Below are 22881 nucleotides of genomic sequence, written 5' to 3'. Positions count from 1 at the left end.
GAGCACGGGGCCGCCCCGCTGGCCCACCCCCAGGCCTTGGTGGCCCCCGGCGGGACCGGCGGGACGGGCCGCGCGGTTCTGGCTGAAGGCCAATGGCGCTTTTATCCCGGCGCATCTAGAGAGACGCAAGAAAACCAGGAGAGAACGAAAACCAAGTGTTTTTTAAAAGGTTTTGTACAGGAAGTTTTCCGCAGTGAAGTTTTATCAGGCAGGGTTGAGGAGTCTCACCACAAAATTGCTGGAGAATCTTAATATTTTATCGAGAAGGCTGGCGTGCGTTGCTACAGTCAGTAACTGTTGCCCGTTGCAGGTTGCCGTAAAGAAACTCCCTGTTCTCTCTAATTAACCCACTGATTTGTCTGAGCTATGCCGTATTCAAACTAAGTGCATCAGGATGTCATAAATTATACTGTAAATAGCAGCTCTTATTTGTAGGAAGCTGATTACCTGCTTCGTTTATTCGGTGGAAACATCTTTAGCTGTGACTGTGTCAAAGAGAGCCTCATCTGACATATTTTTGTACTGGTTTAATTGCAGTGCCCCAAGTACATAGCTTTTGATTTTCCAGTATGTGGGGTGCTTTTTTACGTGACAGTAATAAATTAGAATAATTTCCTCTTCCAAATTTTGCAACGTATCATATTAAAGCAAGGTGCAGTTAACAGTAAAACACAAGGCTGATTCTGCTTTTCTGCCTCGAGTGACTGCATACACTACTACTGCAAAGTCTATGATTTAGTTATTCCGACAGACCTCAAACAACAAGTACAACACATGCACGTACACCCGTTCAAATCACAAAAAAGGTTGAGGCGCTTCTTCAGACATTTGAGCATACCAGTTCATTAGGCTCAGACATACTTAGATCAATGCTTGTTTTTGATTTCTTTTTGATGAGTTTTGTCCCAGGTTTTGGATACTTTTCCTTGCTATGAATAACCTGGATATACTGGTCATTGCTGCTGTTCTGTGGATCACTGCTGGATTCAATGGAAATGGAATCAGATTCTGTTAGAGATTGCTCCAGCTTTTGCTTTGATTTTGGTTTCACACGTGGCTCAGGATAGTTCAGGTGCACTTTCTTGTAAGCATATGGAGGCCTGTCCAGGTCTAGCTCAAAACCATCATCCCAGGATTTGTAATGCACTCTGGCTAGATCCTTGCTCATAAGAATGTGGCCATCAGCACGTTCCCCAATGTAAAATCGCGGTGCTGGGCGAAGGTCAGACAGTGAGCGAGGGCGGTGGGATCTCTTCATGAATTCTCTCCTGAGTTCCTCTTCATCCTCCTCATCTTCACTGGGACGAGGGGAATACCTCTGATGTGGTGTTCGAATCACGTATCTTCTGACATTGTGTGGATATAACTCAATAATATCTCCTGATTCATCCTTTCTGAAGTGCCTTTGGAGTCGGGAGGTAGAACGGAGCGATTTTTTGCGGGTCTCATTTTCATTAACAATAAAATACCTGGTAGCATATGGTCTACGTCCCACAAAAACAGGAGCACCGGCCCCAAGGGCATCCGGATTTACCTGCCGAATGCCTTTTCTGAAGAGAGGCTCAGAATGAACATCTTCGGTGTGCTTTTTGAAAGACACTGGTGTGTAGGGCTTTGTTTTACAAAGCTCACTTGCACTCCCATGCACACTTGGGTACCTTTAGGAAGGAAAAAAGGGAAGGAAATATTGAGATACACACTTCTCTATTAATGCAGTTAAAACATAAAAAAAAAAAAAAGTAATTTCTCTGGAAGTCAAATACTAGATTGTAAGGGTGGAGATGGCAATTTCCATCATTCCAAATTTTTAGGACCAGTTTGAGAAACATACCCTAGAAATTAGGAGATGTGTTTGTTTTTCCTTGGGAAAAGGCAGAAGACAGTTGACCTCTCAAGTTACATTCGCATTCTCTTTTCTTACTATTATGAGACCTATTTAAAAATGCTCTTTATATGACCACTTGGGAAAAAAAACCAACAGACAGCTTAAAGCATCAGTCTGCTGATGTCCAAAACTTGTTCTCCTACAAGTAAACCTGCACAGGCATTCTGCACAGAGTTCCTTCACTCTTACTGTGTTTGTCTTGTTCATGGAAACAGTGTCCTGCACAATTATAATTACATGCCTGAGGGAAAGTTTAGTATTTACCTTTGCTTGAGGTGTGTGTAAACTCCAACTACATAATTTCAAAAGTTTTATAATCCCATCTCGATCAGAAGAGTTAAGGAGGTGGTGTCACCAGCAATCTGAATAGTACCCCATGAATGAATCTGCTTTTAAAAAATTCCTCAGCTGTTTTACTGCTCCAGACAGTCTGAATACACAGCTATTTTGTAATTAAACACAGGTATGTCATAGAGCTGCTGGAATAAGTGCCATTTCAAAACCAAAGCAGTCTTGCCTGTTTGTGATATGATCATTTCTTGGTTTCTGTACGCTTGACGCTGAGGGAGCTGGCGTTAAAGAGGTTGAAGTTGTGGGAGTTGCATTCGTAGGTCTTGCAACATCAGTTGAAGGCACAGATTGGGGCACAGACTGGGAAATGGTTTGTATTCTGGTGCCTTTGCTCACGGGAGATTCAAAATTCAAGACACTGCCGTTCTTTCGGGGAGTTGAGGACCGAACAGAAGACTCCTGGCTGATAATATCACTTTCTTGCTCTGGTCTCTTGTCATTCCCATCCAGATTTTGGATTCTGGCTAGAAAACAGAAATTATTACAGGAACTGTCCAGGCCTCTGAATTTAGAAGCTGCTGTGTAAACACCGTGTCTCAAATTCACCCTTAAGTCAGGGGATCCAATGCTAACAGAACCCCACTGTGTTCAGAAGGGAGAAGCTGGTGTCACACTGGGAGAGATGGTGATGAAGGGGTGGATCGACATACTACGGTACACGGCAGGCGTAGTATTGGGGAACACAGGAAAAACACTGGACATAGCACTGAAAGATTCCAAAATGGGCAACAAGCCAATGTCTCTTTTCAAGAGCCCTGTTTTAGTTCACCACTACCAATATGAAAGTGGCCAAATTCAGCAAACAGGTTCCAGTGACTGTGCTGGTCACAGCCAAAAGCTGAATTTGGTTTCTGTAAGAAAGAAAACCCAACTATGACACATACCTCATTGCCCATAATTTTCACTTCTGATCACTATATTGCTATACATCAGGTGTTCCACTGTTTATCTATCTGCTGGAGAGCTATAAGCGGGTCACAGCAGCATCACGATCTATCTATAAGGCTACTGAATCATGTCTTCTCTTTGGCTTGGCAAATTTTTAAGTGTTCCTTTCACTGGGAGGTATTAGAAGGAGGGCATCCTTTCTGTGATTTCTCATTGCTAGAATCTCAGAACTCACTCAGATCAAAGAACAGGGCACATTCCCTTCCCCCTCTTCTGCTTATTAGCCTCTGAATTTTCACAAGGTCTGACAAAATTTGAATCTGAGATGCCTCCCATGTTCTGCCCTGTTGGTAGTAAAAGCAGGAAAATACCCAGTCCAGAGATCCCAGCAGAGTTTAAGTATAAACTACACATCTTTCAGCTGCCAAGACTAAGTCAAATTGAGCTCAAATACCCTCTAAAATGAGGACTCTACAGGAAATACATTTTTTGAAAAAATAAGTTGGTCTTTCCTATATGTATGAGAAATCAAAACATTTTTGCGTCTAAATGCTTTACTAATAGTGGCATTTCTAAAGCTCACCAACTTACCTACTGCCATCTGAACCACCTTCTTCTTATCTTCACTCCTTTCCTAGAATACATTCAGAGGAATGAGAAGCAGTAGATTATTATGGATTAGAGAGTAAAACTGCTGTGGTAAGGAGGATAAATACAGGATTAGTTTTACATTGTGAAACACTGGAAGTAATTTTAGAGATTTAATTAGGCTAGTACTTTCCTGAAGACCCACCAAATCACATGTAAAAGTGCTTTGAACCGTACTTACTGTTTGGATCTTCATTCTCAGTTGATTGTTGGTGAATTTTAATGATCTTGCGATACTTTGTAGGTAATAGATTAGCATGCTAGAAGTGAAAAAGGTGATTATAAGTCACAAACATTCTTGACAGTTTTCCCTTTGAGGGTTTATAGGTCATCAAATGATATACAGGTTCAGTTGCTGCTTTGTAGCATCTCCTTTATACTGTGATAATGGATCAGAGCCTTCTTTCAAGCAAACATACATGAAAGAAAGTGACACTGAAAACAGATTTAACAGCAGTTCTAATCGTGCCTGTGTTTTTTTGCAGTTCTTTTCATTGTGCATGTAACCCTCTGTGCATTTTTGGCTTATTTTTGTATGAAATTTTGACAAAGGCTTTCTCGTCTTTTTTTTTTTTTGTCTTTTTTTTTTTTTTTTTTCTCTAGTCCTAGGTTACAGAACAGAACCAGAATTACAGCTGAGTTTGCAAATTCTTACCAATGCAATTTTGTTGACTGGAATAACACCTTGTTTACACAAGCCAGGATCAGATCTGGCCTGACATAATGGATTACAGTGGCTTTCGGATGAAGTAAAGTCTTAGAGCTAGACTTCACAGCACAAACATTTACATAAGTGCTTAGCTGTCAGTGTGAAGCAGTCAATAGATCTATGTAAATTCATAAATACGTTCATATTTATGTGGCTGGGACCTTAGAGGAAAAGGGTTACAAATAGAAAGTATTGCTTTGGTCTTTTTGATGTGTCTGAAAAGCCCACTGGTGGGACAAACTGCATTCATCTGTAGTTTACAGGTAAAAAAAAATGATACAAAGCTACACGCAAAACAAATGATACTTCACAGAGGAAAGTGAATTTCAAACAGCTCAAAGTAGATATTAATTCCCAGCTGTGAACAATTATTTAGAAACTAGAGTAAGAAAGGACTTCCTCTGGAAAGTCTGCAGCAAGTTATATTACATTAACACGTAAGAACAGACCTTCATAATTGATTTATCTTGTCAGAAATCAAGATGACTGGGTAGCTTCTTCAAATGACAGACTGAGCTCTGTTCACAGTCATGAACTGAACTAATGACCATGAGGAAATGGAAAATTAATTTCTGAGGAGCTCTTGAGAGGGAAGAAGTATCTTAAAACCTTCTGGAACAAACAGCACTGCAAGCCTTGACACAATATAGTGAACTTGCTTTACCATGGTATCCCAGAAGAAGAAATTCCTTCTGAAAATGTGATGACAGTCTTTTTAATGTCCTGTCATTCCCGTCTGATCCAAATATCATATATTCAATAAGATGACTTTTTTTTTTTCTTTTCAGATGTGCTTAATAAAATTACAATAATGCAATGTTTGTTCCTCAGTATCAACATCTGACTCTACAGAGATAAGGCCAGTATTAATACAATCAACTTAACCTGCCTGTGAAAAACAAAGTACTTACAATAAAAGTAGTAGTGCAGGGAGAACAACCACAGGACTGCTGATGTAAGTAATCACTGTGTTGAACCATGTGGGAAAATCATTTTGAATTGTTTCAGAAACAATATCATATATTTTTTCTTGTCCACTACAAGAGGGTAAAAAAAAAAAAAAAGTAAAATTAAGTCAGAAATTCTAGGTACATCAGTTTGTTAAGCAGTGTTGACACTGAATAAACAAGGAGTTTCAGTCAAAACTACTTTGAAACAGTATAGTGAAAGGAAAAAAATAAAGATAAAAAAAATTAGATAAATGCAACTTGTTCATTGTTTGCTTTTTAACACATTTTTCAAAAGCATAAAAGCATTGGCTTGGAGAGTGCTTGAATTGAGACACAGGACGGTGATGTGTGCTAGATTGCTTGGTGGCACATTATATTATGTAAACATAAAATAACCGACCCATGTATATAAAGCAAAACATTGAGCCTCACTCAGAACATTGACATATTCATCTAATTAAATCTTTAACTGGAAAACATTGGCAGCAGAAAAACTGTCCTGTCTATAAAATCCTTTTTTTTTTTTTTTTTTTTTAATTGGTAATTTGGGTATTACTGAATCTGATTAATTTATTTTGAGAGGGTGAAATAAAATCTTTGCCATTTTCAGCAGTCCATTATAACTTACCTGAAGGGGCCACAGCTTAAAGATGGCTTATATCGGGCAATAGCAAAAATTGTTGGTAACATGCATAAGAACAACATGAACAGCAGCATGGCCAAGTAGAAATTATTTGATCTGCAAGAAGGCGTAACATGTTTCAGATTATACTAATCAGAGAGAAAAACAGAGGCAACATAAAAGGTGCAAGTCTGCATCTACCTAACAAGTTCAAGATCTAAATTTCGGAAAGATCAAAATCACTCTGCTATGATTAGAAAGTCTGCACAGAGCCCGTTTAAACAGACTCTTAATGATGAAAATCCTATTTGCGGTGGTTTCCAGATACCACTGCTGCAGCCAGAGAACAGTTTATAGCACCCTTCTATAAAAACTGACCTTACCACCCAGTTGTGTTGGGGGAGAAAAAGAACAGTGGCAGAAGTTGCTTCATCTTCAAAACATGTTGGAAATAACCGATTCTTAAGAATTAAAGATGGCCTAAATTATTTCCGTTTTGAACAAACAGTTAAGATATTCATCATGATAAAAGAAAAGTGGGGAAATCTGTTGTGCGATGGCAGACAAAAGCAGATACTTTACAGCTTTCAAAGAAAGAAACATCAAGAAATAGGACAACATTTAACACACACGTGCAGGTTATTGTGCTCGGTCAGACCTGTATGGAAATAAAGCATTTATGTTAGGCCACATATATGGGTCAAGGAATATTCCCTGACATATTTTTCAGTGCTTGAATATCTTTTAACCCGGCTTTACAAACCCTCCAGTTTCTCAGTAACTATGTTTTTTTCACAGACCTCTGCTATCAGTATTTCTATCAAATTTGATTGTCATCTTTCAGAGCTAAAATCTCCTGTCATTTTGTTCCTGTGCACAGAGGACATTTCCATTGTCTGCATTCGATTTGTTCTTGATCTTTTGTTCTTATTTTGACTAACCGAGATGCTCTGAAAACCTGCTGATGTGGTACGTTACACGTTAACACAGCCCAGCTCCTCAGGTACATGAGTCCAATCAACTTGAGAACGTTGAATGCTGGTAAGCATGGTGAAAAGAAAGCTCCCATCCTGGAAAAATAGTATCATGTCAGTGCTCAGTGTTGCCAGAAGTAATTTTAATAGCAAAAGAACATGGGGTAAAAACGGGTAAACATCTCACTATCAACAGATGATCTCTTATTATAATAAAGTATAACAGACTGTATTACCAATATCTTACTTGAGTAGGTTTCATTGGAAATAATCAGACTGACTTAGTAATCAGCCAACAAAAGTCAAGAAAAATCACTTCTGGACTACATACCAGATCATTCCTTGGTTGTAGACTAAATGTAAAACGTTCTCTGCAATTTTGAATTCTCCATATTCTGGCTACAAGAAACACAGTGTAGGATGAATACCTTGTCTTAATCTTTTTTTCAGAACATTTATTAGAAGCATTTGACTGAATCAGTTTGCAGACAGCACATAGTCTGAAACACCCAGATCAAATACCAATTTTCAGCAGTGGGAACACAGTAAAACCTACTCTACAGGAGCAAATTACATAAATTCATTCCTCTCTAGTTCACTTCTTTAGTTAAGGACAAAGGACAGTCCTCAGCTTTTCATGCCAACAGCTTCTTGCTAACCAAATACTACTCACTCTAATTGACCTAAAGGGCTGTATGCTTTCGGTTAATGTTTCTTGGACCACTATCTACATTACAGATAGATGTTACAGCTGCAGAAAAGAGGATGTGGGGAGAAACCTCATGCCATTTGACTCTGGGACTACTCCATAATCTCATTTTGGGAAAGACAAAGTTTTTTATTCACCATGGCACTGGGAGTAGGCTTGAGAAAAACATCCAGTCTCAGCATTTACCCTGAGCCCTCTAATTTAAACTCAGTGTGAGCTGTGCCATTATAGATGTGTGCTACCAAGAAATAATTTATCTGTCGAAAAGCTTTAAGGACATTCAATTCTAAGGAAAGGAGCCTACCCACCTTCAACACTTTAGTTTGATAAAGACTGTACTTACAAACTTGCTTTCTAGATCCCAGCACCAACAATCACTTAAATATCGGACACACAATCCACGGAAAAAATCAATTAGCAGGATGCTCGCAACTGTGAAAATCATGTCGATAATTGAAAGCTTTAGCATCTCCTGAAATACACATTGTTCATACATATTGAGTCATTCTGGAAGCAAATGGACTGCATATGGCTCTTTTGCATTTGTACTTGTATTTTAGCTAAAACTTAGTATCCTGATAAAATATTATTTGAATATATAAATAATACCCTTTTAAGCTTTTCCTGTTTGACGTTTCCCTTACTTTGTTTTACCAAAGAACAAATATAATGAAGTTTCCAGTGTGCCTTCTATTGTTGTCAGCAATAAAATTCTGGTTATGACGGCTTCAAGCTTTCTTTTTAATGACTGTTCTGAAAATTTATCTAGATAAACTTAAACAGACCGTTTTTTTCTATTATACCCAATTCTTTATTATACTGATGGTTGTAATACATACATGCTAAGTGCTTTGCAATGAGAAATGCTTATTACTCATTCAAAACCAAAACCCAATGGCAGTAGGATCATCAACCCATAAGAGACCTGTTTAGTGCTTACAAATGAATGGGGTTATTCTATATTTAATTGCGCTTTAAAATAATACAATTAAATAGAAATGATTCAATTCAAAACATCTCTAGGCTGTTCTGGGGAAAAAAAACAATCAAAAAATCCCATGGACATCGATTCTAAAAATTTCCTAATAACTGTGCAATAGGGAGAGGGGCATACAAGAACAAAAGTCAGGCTAATAAACCTAGGAGGAGTCTTTTGCTCCAGATAATCAAATAAGACCTGTAATATTGCTCACTCTGGAACGAGGAGATCAGCAAGTCAGAAGCACTCCAGCATCATTCTTACTCTAGTGGCCTGGACATAAGTGCAACACTGACAGAGACCAAAGTACTTTGGGATCAAATGATGTCTTTTGAATTTTGTGTGGTTAAAATTTGTCTGTATGTTTTAGTGCCACTGCTAGTCACTCAAAGTAAATGCCACAAACGATGTACACTTCACACGGAGGGAAGGAAAAGGTGTTATATTAAATCTGCAGATTTTCTGCAACCTAATTGTGGGAACATGCATAGAAGGTGCTGCCACCCAACTGGATCCATTCTTACAAACTGACAGTATTTTGAAACCTTTTGTTCTTGTCTTCTTTCTCTCCAAAGAAATGAAGAACACTGGATTCTCTAGGAATTTACTGAGGCAAAATTAATAGAAACTTCAAAGATATTACACATATGACCAAGTGCAAATCTTGTGCTTGGCTTGGGTCTGCATCCCCCTCTATCCAGGCAGCAATCTGAATCTGCACTGGGTGCATGTTACTGCTTATACATTTTTATAGTCATGTTTCTCTGTATCAGTTTAAAAGGATGTATCCTATTAAAATAGGATCTGTATCAGACATCTGTAGGCATCTGCCTGTGCAGAGCTGGAGACGGAGACCAAAGCCTGGCAAAACAACATCTGTACAACACTAAACACATTGTACATACTGAACAAAAAACAAAGCTTGTATCTGGGCCATATCACTTTGCGTATTTTTTACTCTTTCTACACAATCATTAGCTAAATTCTGGAATTTATACAAAGAAAAGCTCTAAAATTGTACACAGCACAACATGATTTTATTTTTTAGTCAAACTTGCTTTAGGAATAAGTTAATGACATAATAAAACAATTACGTACTTGACCAACATATGTTTCCCAGCACTGATCCTGTGGGTTCTGGGTGTTATAGTTAAAGGAAACTGTTCTGTTAACCAGTGAGTCAGAGACTGTCATGCCTTGAACGCGACTCTCTTCCAACGTGACAATGCCATTTCTCTTAATTTGTACATCAGGAATAGTTGTAGATAAATTGTCTTCTTTAGAAAGAGTTTTGGTTGCTAAGAAGGTGGTAGAATTACTTGCGTTGTTGTTAATGTCAGAGTCCTGAAATGATAAATGTCCTGAAAGCTACTTTTTCAACTGTACATACATGCAGATGTCTGTACCTTCTACAACATACACACTTAGAGGCATATCTTCACGTATTTTCAAGCAGCAGTTAGGTGACTTAAGTGGTTGTCAATGTATGGAGTCAGAAAAAACTTGTAAGGGCAGTACTGAAAGCTGATTTTAGGTAGGTGGAAATATTTGACCTCAAGTAATGGCTTTTTTTCTTTTTTTAATAGTTAAGTAATGCACAGAAATCTATTTATTGTCTTACATTAGCAGTCAAATGGATCTGGTTATCCAAAAAAACTACAAGCAGTTGTAAACGAACATTAAAAACTAAACTTAACTTTACAATCCTATGAAAATGTAATATGTTTTAATCAACTGCAAAGAAATTTTCATCTGTCTTCATACATATCACAGTAAATGGAATTCTATCTATGAAGTCTACTCGCTTTACACATCAGAAAACATCAAGTTAAACTTACAGTGACACTCATACTGTCCACTTTATCCAGGAGAGCAATGATTAAACTGTAGAGGTTTCCCAGGTATAGAACAAGAACCCTGAAAACAACAAGAATAACATATGGGTTATTGCCATCATTATCCCATTCCCTTCTCATACATCCTCTGGTTTGGCTGGATTAAAACATGTCACCAGAGCACATCTCTTTCTCCCTTTCTTCCCCCTTATTTTCTACACTGCATAATGCTCATACCTGGCAAGCTGGAAGCGAAGAGTAGTCCTTGGGTGATACATCTCCAGAGCTGCCACAAGTTCAAAAGCAGAGGGTGCGATCATTGTAATCAGTGACACAACTACACTTACCTACAGAACAGAAAGACACAGCATTTTGGTAGCTTTTCATGTAGATTTTCTGTGGTAACTTGAGTGCTGATTAAAATACTGCTGATGCACATGCTTTGGTGATGGCTTTTCTTGGAGGAGATATTTTAAAAAGTTATTATTGACATTAACAATAACAGTAGTTACGATCCAAAATTATAGATCTGGAATACCACTCAGGAGTCTTTACTTTGGATGTTATAGCTTTAAAGTTACTACTTTATTAATTAAAATAAAAACAATACATGGGAAATATGAAGCCAGCATCCTCCCCTGAAATGGATGAGTACTTTCTCCATACTTACTCACTTCCTACTCTCAGTATCCACTCATTCCTCTGAATGGAAATATTCACAGAACATTCACTATCCCCCAGCTGAAATCAATAGTTATTGTCAAAGCTGATTCCTGTCTGGTCTGTTGGCCCAGTATTTGCTCAGCTCAATCATGGGTGCAAGAGTAGATTTGTAAGTGACAGGAAAGTCTGTGCTTTGTCCTCGCAAAACAGGGGCCAGCTAGAACTGCAGCCTCTGTGAAAGGAGGACCTGCAGCATGCCCCTGCCCACTCCAGCTCTGCTAACACCTTGCTGCAGAGCAGAGGGAGCAAGTGTGCGAGGACAGATCCAGGTAATCACCACTCTGCCCTCTTGTTCCTCATTTCTCCTGGATAATCTTTTGCAATTTACACCTCAGTGCACTCTATCGCTACAGAAAGCCCCAAGAAAATAATCCTCCTTCTAACACAGAGGTGGCATAAAGACAGCGTACCTCATTTTTTTCCCAAAGAGTCAATTCCTTTTTGGCGCGCTCTAACCTTTGGGATCGATCCACAACAAAGTATATGATGTAAATACTTCCAGCAAGTGAGAGAAGCACAAGGATGTTTGCAATAATTCTTAAGCTTATAGTCACTGCCCTGGGGGGAAAAAAAAAAAAAAAAAAAAGGACACAGGCAATACAGTAGGTTGTCCTATGAAACCAGGGGCCTTTTGTAATATGATTTTTAGAAGTACGAGACAAGCAGATCAGCACTGCTATCTGCATCAAAATAGTGCTTTGAAAAGTATCTCTGATCTTATATACATACAAATTTTTGCTTTTCTTCTTTTCCTGCTCTTCCAATATAGCTTCCTGGAAAGAAACACAGCATTACCATTTTAACAGCTTTCAGCAAAAATAATGCACATATCTTCTGCATAAGTTATCAAGTATACTAATAAAAAAACTTCACATCCTGAAAGTGCAAGTAGATAAGTACTTCTCTGCCCTGCATAGCTTTTTAGGAGTGATAAGTAAGCTTAAATAGCGAAGGAGATTTCTGAGAAACAAATTCCTCAAATACTTGTGCACTTTCAGTCATGCGGGTTCAATGGGGTACAACCAGAGGTTTACACTACCTGATCTTTTTGCAGGATGTGCCTATAGAATTCATGTGTCAGTAATATAATACAGAACTGTCAAAAGTTATCCTCATAATAACTAAATATCATAGCTTATTAATTTATCCTTGACACAATTTGAAGTAATTTTGTTCAATGACTTAATGAGAATCCACCGACTTTGAGAAATAAATTACTTTTGATGAAAACCACATCTGTTCTTAAATTCTCAATGGAAAACATCTGTATTTAAAGCAATTTTCTAATATTGAGAGAGCTGTAAGATGTCCTTAGACCATTTGTTATGGAGAGATGAAATAAATGAGTATTTTCACATTGTTAACATTAATTTGATCCTATTACTCAATAAAATTGCATCACAAGCAAATTTGTTTCCAGTTATCTAACTCGTCACATACACAGTGTCATTAAATAAAGCTCTTAGGAAGAACAACACAATGGCCTTCCTGGGACAGAATGACAGCATCACTAAGTACGATGTGACTGCAATACCACACAGAGAAGCGATGCTAACCCTACCCTAGGCAAACAGATCTGTAAATGAATACCAAAACCCAACAGGAAACGCAAGGGAATGAGAGGAAAGAAAGATAATTTAGAGATTAACAAACAGATCAGGTCTAAATAATTTGAAGGTCAGTTGCTCACCCTAATGCTATTAACTATGGCAGCAGCTTTGCTCTCTGCAGCCTCAGGGTTTCCTATTAAATAGTCCCAAGCACAGAACAGTCTCCAACAGAAAGTGTAATTTTCATCAGAGGCGCTTGCTAAACTCATTCTTGAGTTCTTTGCCATTCTGTAAAAAATAACAAATATTCGACCGTTGTTAATGAAGGAAATCACTGGTTTGGTTCATAGTTTTCAGATGTCCGTGCCTTTAGAACTATGAAAAGTTTGCAGCAATTAGTGCCATTGTTGGCAGCTTTCTGAAGAAAATAAAACCGGGTGAGGTTCCGAGCATGAACTTCACTTTTGTTCTAGTGCAGAAGTGACTCATTGTGGAAGGCCGTTTTGATATTTACGTTCTTTATAGCTGACAAATAAAGCAAATAAATCTCCCTAGAGCTGTGGACTTAAATATATTTCAGTTCTACAATCTCCAGGTAGGATCCAGCTGTAAGATACCATCACTAAGATCACTATTACTGTGATTACAAGCTAGTTTGGCAAAACTAGTGATCAAACACAAGATCTGATTGTTTTCTGTATTGTTTTCACCCTCAAAATACATGTTATTGTCAAATAGAAACCCAGTGCCATTTTACAGACCTCAGGAAAAAGAAAGAAACCCCCACTTACTCATCTCGGATAGGCAAAATGGCAGAATATTGCAAAGTGTAAGAAATGAAATGAAGGTCAATAGCTTATGAAAGAAAGGTCATCCAAAAGGACAACGTTGAAAGAGGAACTATAAGCAGCTAAGCAGAGAGTCAGTGAGCTAAGTCAGAAGGAGAAGAGCTAATCATATCCAGAAACTGCAGATTTGTACATCAGTTCCAAACCTATCAGTGACCCTTTGGCACAAACCAGCAGGTAGAATAAAAATAAATGGTAAGGGAAGGTTCAGCTTCAAAACAGATTTAATACAGGCAGTGCTAAAAATGTCCATGGACTGCACTGTGCTGGATAAATAGGTATCCAGAAGGGAAGAGAATGCAAATCAGGAGAGGATAGAGTGACCTTGCCGCTTCTCCAAGCATTGCCCATTCCTGGATTTATGGTCAGACTGGCAGTCTTTCTCTTTCTGCTAAGTAACTCCTACTCCTGGCCCTTCAACTGCAAAGAAATTAAGCTTATATTTGAACGTAATGCCACATACCATCTGAAACAATGTAAATTATATTACATCTAGGATGGAATTTGTATATTTGTAGTTCAACAGATGGGAATAATAGTGCTGAAACTGTTACACTTAAAATATAAATTTCTGCTATAGCAATATTTATAGCAGAAAAAAGGAAAACAGGAAGGACTTCCATGAGTGTCAGACCTTACACTACACAAACACAAAGCACATATATCATCTGTGCTGCCCTCCTTTTATAGACTGTGAAACTGAAGAGAGAGCAAAGATAAATGACAGCAAGATAAAAAGCAAGCTAGAATTAGCCTCAGTCTGCATCCCTGATATTAGCAGACTTCTATGCAGAATAAATACAGAGGAAATGGGATAAATGCCCCGTTAACTATTGCCTGAACACACAAGCTTATGAACAGCAGTAAATTGGAGGTCTTACTTTTTTAAGAGAATGATGAAGCTGTAAGCAAACACTGCCATTCCAACGAGGAAGTAGGCAAGGGGCAGCCGATACCCAGCTTTCCCAATCTTCCTGTCATGACCGTAGTAACCGTAAAACAAAACAGAGTACTGGAGGTAGCCCTGCAAAGACCAGAGCCCGTAAGTAAGAGCAGGAACTAGTGATTATAAGAGAACAGCAACAGCAAAACTATAAAGAGTGGTTTTAGCCTTGCCCCTAGTGACCAGATGGTGTCCAGATCTTGAGCAGATGCAAGATGCTCCTTGGGGATGGTCTTGCTGACTGTGCTGCCGAACGGGGCTCCGGCCAGGAGCTGGGAAAGAGAGAGATGGTGTCAGGAGCTGGGCGAGCCCGTCGGACCTGGGGCTGCACAGCAGAACCCACCACCAGCCGCCCGCCTGCCCCCGTGATACGATTAGGACAGCGAGTATTGGGTCCTTCCTTGTCCTAAACCAGAAACTCCATGAGAAATCCTGCATTCATTTTTTTTGCTGCCTGTGGTCTACCTATGAGGAAATTCGGTGCTCTGTAGATGTCTTCAAAATGGCCGAGAAATTAAAAGAGAGATTAACTGAAACCACTACCAAAATAGCTTTAAAAGTTATCTTTGTTTTAATTTAAGCTTTTTAAAATTAAAGATGACAGTGTTTGATCTCAAAATGGTATTTCAAGATTAAATCTACTTTTCCTTAAAAAAGTAAAAGATCAAAGTGAATAACTTTCCTATTTCACAGTTTACTTTTTTGTTTGTTTTGTGGGTGCATACTTTTTTTTTTTTTTTTTTACTTTAGCCAATGAGATGAATAATCAGATATTTCCATGTTTTCTCATAACGTTATTAAAGTACAGGATGAGGGAAAATAATATATATTAATAATTTAACAAAGTTAACAATAACCCTTACTTACATGCAAGAACTGAACAAAGTTGTGGCTGTTCAGAACTTCTAGAAAATTATTTCTAATGGACAATAATCCAGAGTGTGCAGAGGAAGGTTATGTTTTTCTGTCTGTAAATGACACTAACAGAGTCATTTGGTGTAACAGAGTACTTGAGTGTACTCAACACCAACTACAGCTTTCAGGATTTGGTTCTCCATTTTAGTAATCGGATACAAACATATTCTGTAAAAGCATTAGTACCAATGTTGACAAAATATAATCTCTAACACTAATAGCAAAAATATCTCATCCTTTGGCAGAAGAAAACCTCTTAAGAGGGGAGTTTATTTTAAATAATTAATCTGAAATTGTACATTTCAAGTTGATGTATGCCTTTAAGTGTGGCATTACTTTAATTCAGAAAGCACAACAGTAAGCATTTTTCTGTAAACATGAGCAACATGTTCTTACCTCTGGTAAGACTACAAATGCTCCCGTCATTATAGTAAGTACAATATTGATTCCAAATAGCCATCTCAAGAAGATGAAGTAAGAGGCAACGCCAGACCCAAAATGACCTTAAACCACAGAAAATAGTTATCTGAGCTACCCATTCTTATAAAAGCTCATATTATTTATGCATGAAATATTATTTGAATAATAAAAGAAAAACCTTTCTTATTCACAGCGAAGTAGAGAAAATGTTAACATGTCATTGAGGAAAATACAATTCCAACACAAAGTCTGTTGGAGAAGTCTCATGGTTACCAGCAGCGTTTAGGCAAGAAGCTGCTAAACTGGGTGACATCATGCATCCATTTCCCTTTCCCACTGAAGCACGGAGGTATGACCTGACTGCTGATATAATGTTAAGGGCTGCTTTAATTAAATTCAAAAACTCAAGGGCTGGTGATGCAGGTTACAACCACACTTAACCCTGGGCAGATCTGGAGATGCTGGTCCGAGGACGCCACCCCATGGACTATATATAAACTATAACCGAATCTTGCTGCATTTTCAGAATCACAATGAGAAAAATTTAACTTTTTAAAAGTTACCCCCACTAACCATAAATGAGAACTGTGCGATGTCTAAGGCACCAGGAAAAGAAGAAAAAGCAAAGTTTCAAACAAAAATGCGACCGCTGAAAGTTTACATTTAACTCTCCCCCAAATATTATTTTATCAAGTGCTTTCCTGTTCAATTGCATTAAATCTTTATACTTACTCTCGATTTTCTTTATTCTCATTTCCCAAGGAATAAAGATTACGACAAAATTATATGCAAGTCGAATAAACTTCCTCCAAAGCTGAGAAAAAAGCAGAGAAATGAGAAATATGACATTCCAGCATGTAAAAAAAAAAAAAAAAAAAAAAAAAAAAAAGAAAAGAAAAAAGAAATGCAGAGTATTTTGCTCATGTCTCTTTCATCTTGTATCACAAGAAATATTACAAACACTAACTACTAAGATCTTCGAGAACGTCTCTGGGTAAGGAGGGCAAAGCAAACCATGATGGGTTTTGGAAACACATAAATGTGGGGGCCATAAGGAGTCCTTGGCCAAATGCCAACAAAGACGAGAGAGGGCACCCTTTATACACCGAGGGGACAGACAGGAGCTGCCACTCTACACCTTTTACATGTCAAGACCATGAGGAACCAACAGAAGGAAGCCAATGGGTGCAGTTCCCTGACACCTTCTCCGTGGGTGGGGGCTGTGGAGGGGAGGAACTGCAGAGAAGGACCAGGCAGTGGCTCCGGGCAGCAGAAGTCATCCAAGCTGGGTATTGCCAGGACACCTAGCCTCTGAGTAATTTATGAGGGAATTCTGCCATGCTACACATAATAAATTTGCTTTCCTGGACAAACAAAATGGACAACTAACTTCAAATTTAAGAGAAGTGTAATGCCTTAGAGGAAACTTCCTTAGGGGAAAAACAAGCTTTTGTATTAAACAGTAGCAAATTCAACTATCGTATCCTCAGCTCCATGTCTTAACAGCTGATACGTGCAGAAAACCGGCGCTGAGTCTTTATTCAACCTCCATTTATTGCATGGTCAGAGGAAAGCAACTGCACACAGTGGGGTGTGAATATCCATGGAGGAGAAGAAACAATATCTGCATCTGCGAAACTGCGCTGGTTCTTGCTTTGTTGAATTAGAGCTACAATTTTATAGTATCAACAGGAAAATAATATTTATATATTATGCATTATAAAGTATTTTTAGTACAGCTAGATATTAAAAAAAACACCTATATCTTAGGCAGCAGCAGTGTCAATAGTATATCATGTAATCTAATCTCCTAAAACCAAAGAGGAGTAAATAACATTTTAATTACTGAATATATCATCAATATCTTTGGCCAAAGTGAATTAATTTTTACAGTAGTGTGGTATTTTATTGCATGAACGGGAAGTATTTTAATTGAACAAAGAAACTGTAGGTGCTGGGAATTGCATGGGAATTGCTGGGGTTGCTATTTTCATTTGAAAACAGGGTTCGCAAGGCAGAGAAAGGAATCAAGCAGCTTGTGCCAGTTGCACTGCAGATTTGCAAAGTACACAAAGGAGTCCATGTGGGAGTAGTATTTGTTAAAATTATAATTAGATAGCTATCACCTCTTTTCCTGCCTACTGCATACCTGAACAGATAATTTATACTCTTAGAATGCAGAGTATGGGCATCTGGCATTAATTGCAAATATGAACATATACAATGCAAATATAAAATAATTGAACTGGAAAGGAAAATACTTTCAGTGTCAAAACAGCAAGAGGTATTTTAACTTGAATTTTCATACATAGCAGCATGAATGGATTGCCCAATTATGAATAGTGTGTATTTTGCCAATTTAAAAACCTTAGTTAAAAATGTATAAACTTACAGCTGCATTTTGGTTTTAGCATATGTTCAACCCTAGAGTTCTTAATTTTGATGACATCGTGCTTGTTTTGCTGTGCTACAGTTTTTGTCTCCTTGGTCACCATGCTATTTTCTGAGAAAATACATGAAAATGAAGCCCTTCCAATTTTATATTAAAAAAAAAAAATAAAAATGTGCAGCTCATTCTGTTGCATTTACTGAATTTAGCCTTGATGTAAAGTCTATATTTCCTAATTTGTGCTAGGAAAAAATAATACAGTTCCCCTACACATAATGAGTGGTGTTAATTAACTGCTGAATTATATCCCTATACTGAATATCTTCAAGCAAATACACACAATAGAAGCCATTAGATTAGATACAAACTTTAATGCATTGTGAACTCTAAGATAAAAGCCTATTTTTTATTTTTTTTTTTTAATAGGAAAGGGAATATGAACAAGCAATGAGTCCAATCTCTGCTTTACTAACGTGTATTGCAGACCCTTAGCACTTCTCTTTCTAGGTATCATCTTAGTTCCACTCAAGTCAAAGGCAAAGACCAGTATTTATTATAACAGGATTTGTTACTTCCGCTGCATTACTTCCACACATGCCAAGGCAGAACAAGGAAAAAAAAAGACCCTTTCCTACCTTGAAAAGGAGTATTTTTAACCTTTGCTGTGGGCCAACATAACAGAATGACAGATACATATGCAGCTTTTCACTTGTTCACATGAATAAAACATGAATCTTACTGTTACAACCCTGCCTTTTTGAATTGTTACTCACTAAAAGTCTACTCATTATGACAAAAATGTTCTTGACTGCTTAGATGACTAAAGATCTCTTCTCTCTTGCTTGCATATTAGTGACAATTTCCTACATGTTCTTAATTTCCAGAAATTAGGGCCAGAATCTATTTTCACTGATGTAAGTAGACTTGCCAAGATCAGATTCAAGTCCTTTGACTATTATGCAAGCAAAACCCTGCTTTAACAATGTATTTACCATAAGCTTTTGTAGGATTTTCTTCCAAACTAAAAGCTAGACACATTTTTCATAGTAAACTATTGAACTGTGGCCCCAGAGTCTGGTGAAATAGCTCTTCAGAGAAAACTGGTATCGTGTTGCTGGTATCCCATTCCCATCACCCCCTCTAGCAGGCATCAATATTTGTAGATTATTTGAGAAGGAAGCTTATACTGCGTTAATAGAAGGACATCCATCCCTCAACACATCAAATTAGTCTGCAAAAATGTAATTACTGCATTCACAATTAAAAAAAAAAAAAAAAAAAAAAAAGATTTTAACTGCTTTTTCCTCCCTCTACAGAGTTCCTGAGCTGGAGATCAGGATAGCATAGCAAACGTATGTCTCTGTAAATGAAAACTACAGAAAAGAGCTGTGATTTAAGGAAAAGCAGCTATACCTCTGCACCAGCGGCTTGGTAACCTCTTGTTCTAGTGAGCCTCCCTTCGTACTTCAGCACGATCTCCTTTGCCTGTCTGCACAAGAAGGTGGAAATTCATTCTACAATGACCCTGCTACTTGGAGCCCCTTATTCGGCACAAGCAGTAACTAATGAAGTTGTCAAATGCTTTGAAATACCATCGTGGACTGTCTCACCATAAAATCCTTATCCAGGCAAAGCTTTTTTTCTTTTCCTATTGAGATTTTTACTGACACTTTAAAACCACTGAGATTTTTGTCTGAGAAAACTCAGTATTCGAAATTTTGACTGCAGGGAGAGTTTTCTATTTCTCTCTTTTGTTTTCTCTATCCTTTTGATTCAAAGTCTTTCTTTTAAAATGGCACAACTCAAATGACTAAAATAAAAATAATTCCCATTACAGTCAGGCTAATCTCATGTGGATACTAACACATCTTCTGCAAATACTGTGTAGCACGCTTGTAAGATGCAAATAGGTGCACATTCATCTGGTCATATGGAGTCTCTGAGCTCAGCAGAAGGTGGATGGGGACCACCAAAATCTCATCAACAGGAGCGGGAAGGCAGCGAGTCACAGACTCTGCCTGAGAGCGGAAAATCTCTCTTTGCTCCCAAGATTACAAAAGGGCTCTACTGCTGGTAGGGATTCCTTATCACTAAAATACCATCCCAGCATCATAGTTTTAGGAGAAAGATGCCAGATGAAAAGGAAAAATAAAGCAAAGAGATCACGCTGTGAAAGACCTGACAAAATTTAGACAGGTAACTCAAAGAGTTAGGCACCCACTCTTTCATTGTAAATTTGGAATTATTAATATAATAATTGCAATCTTAAAATGTGAAGCATGTTATTATTAAACTGAATGTACCTTTGAAACCTACAAGTGTCCAGTATTTACTGCCATTTACAATCTATTATCCAAAGATTCTGGCTAGCTTCTGTTCTCATATCATGCCATCATCACATGCAATTACCTTGAAAATGGCAGACTGGTTTTCCTTTCTGGGACAGTGAGACAGTTTACCTTAAAAATTGATTACTGAGTATTACCAACATCCTTTCCTTAGGCTGCTGAATAGATAACACACTGTTTTAATAGTTAGTAGCCAAAGCGTGATTTCTTGCTCTCTTCTGTACAGTGGCTGTCTAATGGGAGCCACAGGCACACATCGGAGACAACTTCACCTGCAGACTTTCCACCCCGAGGCTGCTGCCTTCAGCCAGCTCTCAGATCTTGTCAGATCATCCTCATGGCATGCTTTCCCAGCAGCTCTTAATCATTTCTATGTATAACCCCTTCTAGCTTACACTGAGAAACTTCTGAGGCTGGAAGCACTTGTCACAGTCAGTGAGCCTGAAAGCTTTTGTGCAAACACCTTTACCTGAGCGCCCTCAGCTTCTGCCTCATCGGCCACGGCCGGCAGCGGATGTTGGACATAATCTCCTTCTGATACTGGATGTTCTGAAAGATCTGCTCTGGGTCGTGGCTCTCAGCCTGTTCTTCACCGATATCATCATCCGAGTTGCTGGCAACGCAGCACACACCCCACAAGAGGGAAAACAAGACAAATGATTCCCATTCGGATCCCAAACAAACTATTGATTTGCACAGGATCCATCCTATTAGAGCAACGTAACAGCAGTGAGCTAAGGAACTTGCATGACCTTATTGTTTTAAAGTTGATGAATCCCCACCAATTATAAATTATCCCCGCTTCCCCCGATGAACCCCAGTCTTTCCTCTCCAAGCATTTCCAGCCGTACAGCTTGTACAACATGCTAGCAAGACACTTTATGTATTTTTCTGGAACAAAATGCTGTCTAAATAGCAAGAGCACTTAATATTCATTTATTCACCAGGTGGTGTTGGCCTTTTATTTTGATTGTAATACTGATAAAATATTTTCTCATTAGAACGGGGGGAACAGATGCTTGGCTCGCAGTCACTGTTCCCTGCTGAGGGAGATGGGAGTGTGGGACCCTGCACACCAAGAATTACTTGTCCCTGTAAAAAGATTCACGTGCTTTGATGCAGATTTCCGTGGATGATTATTAAATCATCTTTTCTGATGCTGTCACCACATTTGTTAAGCTGCAGCTCTCACAATTCCCTGTTTGAAACAGGGCATTATATACGAAACAGCAGCAATATCCATTCTTGCAGAGGCTTAGGTCTAAAAACCTGTGGTGACTGTTTCCCCCTGAATGAAGAGATCTGAAGTACTATAACAACCACCAGCTAGGAATTTTTCTAATTGTATTGCTATGTACTTTTTGGGAAAGTTCCCTGCAATTTTTGCTGAAAAAGCATCACCTTTTAATCACTTAGAAATAAATCATAACCTAAACCATGCCTTGTAAGAACATTCAAAGGACATACTTCATCAGACCACTGATCCATCAGTCCACAGTCCTGTCACCTTGGTCACAGGGGACATTCAAGGGAAATATATCATTACACAGTGAAAGCAGAGAGATTTCTTACCCTGCTATACCCCGAACTCATTGGAGTTACACTGTTTAATGTACAGTGTTTATGTTGCAGTATGAAACATGACTTTTGTGAAAATAAAAAAACAAAGAGGTTTGAAATACATCTAGAGAGAAGAGTGATTTTTTTCTCACGCTCCTTCCCACGTTACCTCACCCTGTCTAAATGAAAGCGAAAAGACAAGATCCCACTTCTGTGCCAGACAAGTCAGATGTGCACTTCAGGGGAGAGGAGGGTCTCTTACCTGTGGGGTGGCTCCTGGTAGGTGTAAATGCCAGCGTGCCGCTTCAGCGTTCGATACTTTTTGCAGGACTTGGCAGTTTTTACTGCAGGAGAGCCCGTTGCTGCTGCCATGGTGGCAGCTGCCGCCCGCACCAGGTGAAACTCTGCTGCGCTAGAACGAAGCCTTTAGCTTGCTGGTCAGATGTCTCATAAGCAGCCAAATGTTATTAAGTAGAGAGCAGCGAGCGACTGCGAGCCCTGCAGAGCAGAGGATTGCTGCTCCAGCGTGGAGAGGACCTCTGCCTGGCAGTGCCTGCATGCCTTAAAGCGGCAGCGCACAGCAGCCCCTGCCAGGGCGCTGCTGAGAGGGATGCCCAGGAGCAAGGTAGGGGAGC

At 38.7% G+C, this 22881-nt stretch overlaps 1 protein-coding gene across 1 annotated transcript; it reads right to left on the bottom strand.

The window, feature by feature from the left end:
* Positions 1-243: 243 nt before the first annotated feature.
* Positions 244-22618, bottom strand: TMC3 (transmembrane channel like 3). The gene is made up of 22 exons (XM_074917174.1): positions 22509-22618; positions 21156-21299; positions 19752-19827; positions 16682-16763; positions 15926-16032; positions 14788-14886; positions 14553-14695; positions 12964-13111; positions 12003-12046; positions 11684-11831; positions 10788-10897; positions 10554-10632; positions 9814-10059; positions 8080-8208; positions 7359-7426; positions 6995-7123; positions 6060-6170; positions 5393-5518; positions 3954-4032; positions 3716-3758; positions 2403-2700; positions 244-1658 (listed from the first exon to the last, which is right to left on the bottom strand). The coding sequence occupies exons 1-22, from the start codon at positions 22616-22618 to the stop codon at positions 821-823; spliced, it is 3357 nt and encodes a 1118-aa protein (XP_074773275.1). The 3' UTR covers positions 244-820.
* Positions 22619-22881: the final 263 nt, after the last annotated feature.

Source organism: Athene noctua, chromosome 13 (genome assembly GCF_965140245.1).
Source record: "Athene noctua chromosome 13, bAthNoc1.hap1.1, whole genome shotgun sequence".
Taxonomy (NCBI): domain Eukaryota; kingdom Metazoa; phylum Chordata; class Aves; order Strigiformes; family Strigidae; genus Athene; species Athene noctua.
Note: the sequence above shows the minus strand (reverse complement) of the source record. Positions and strands in the feature narration are given on the sequence as shown.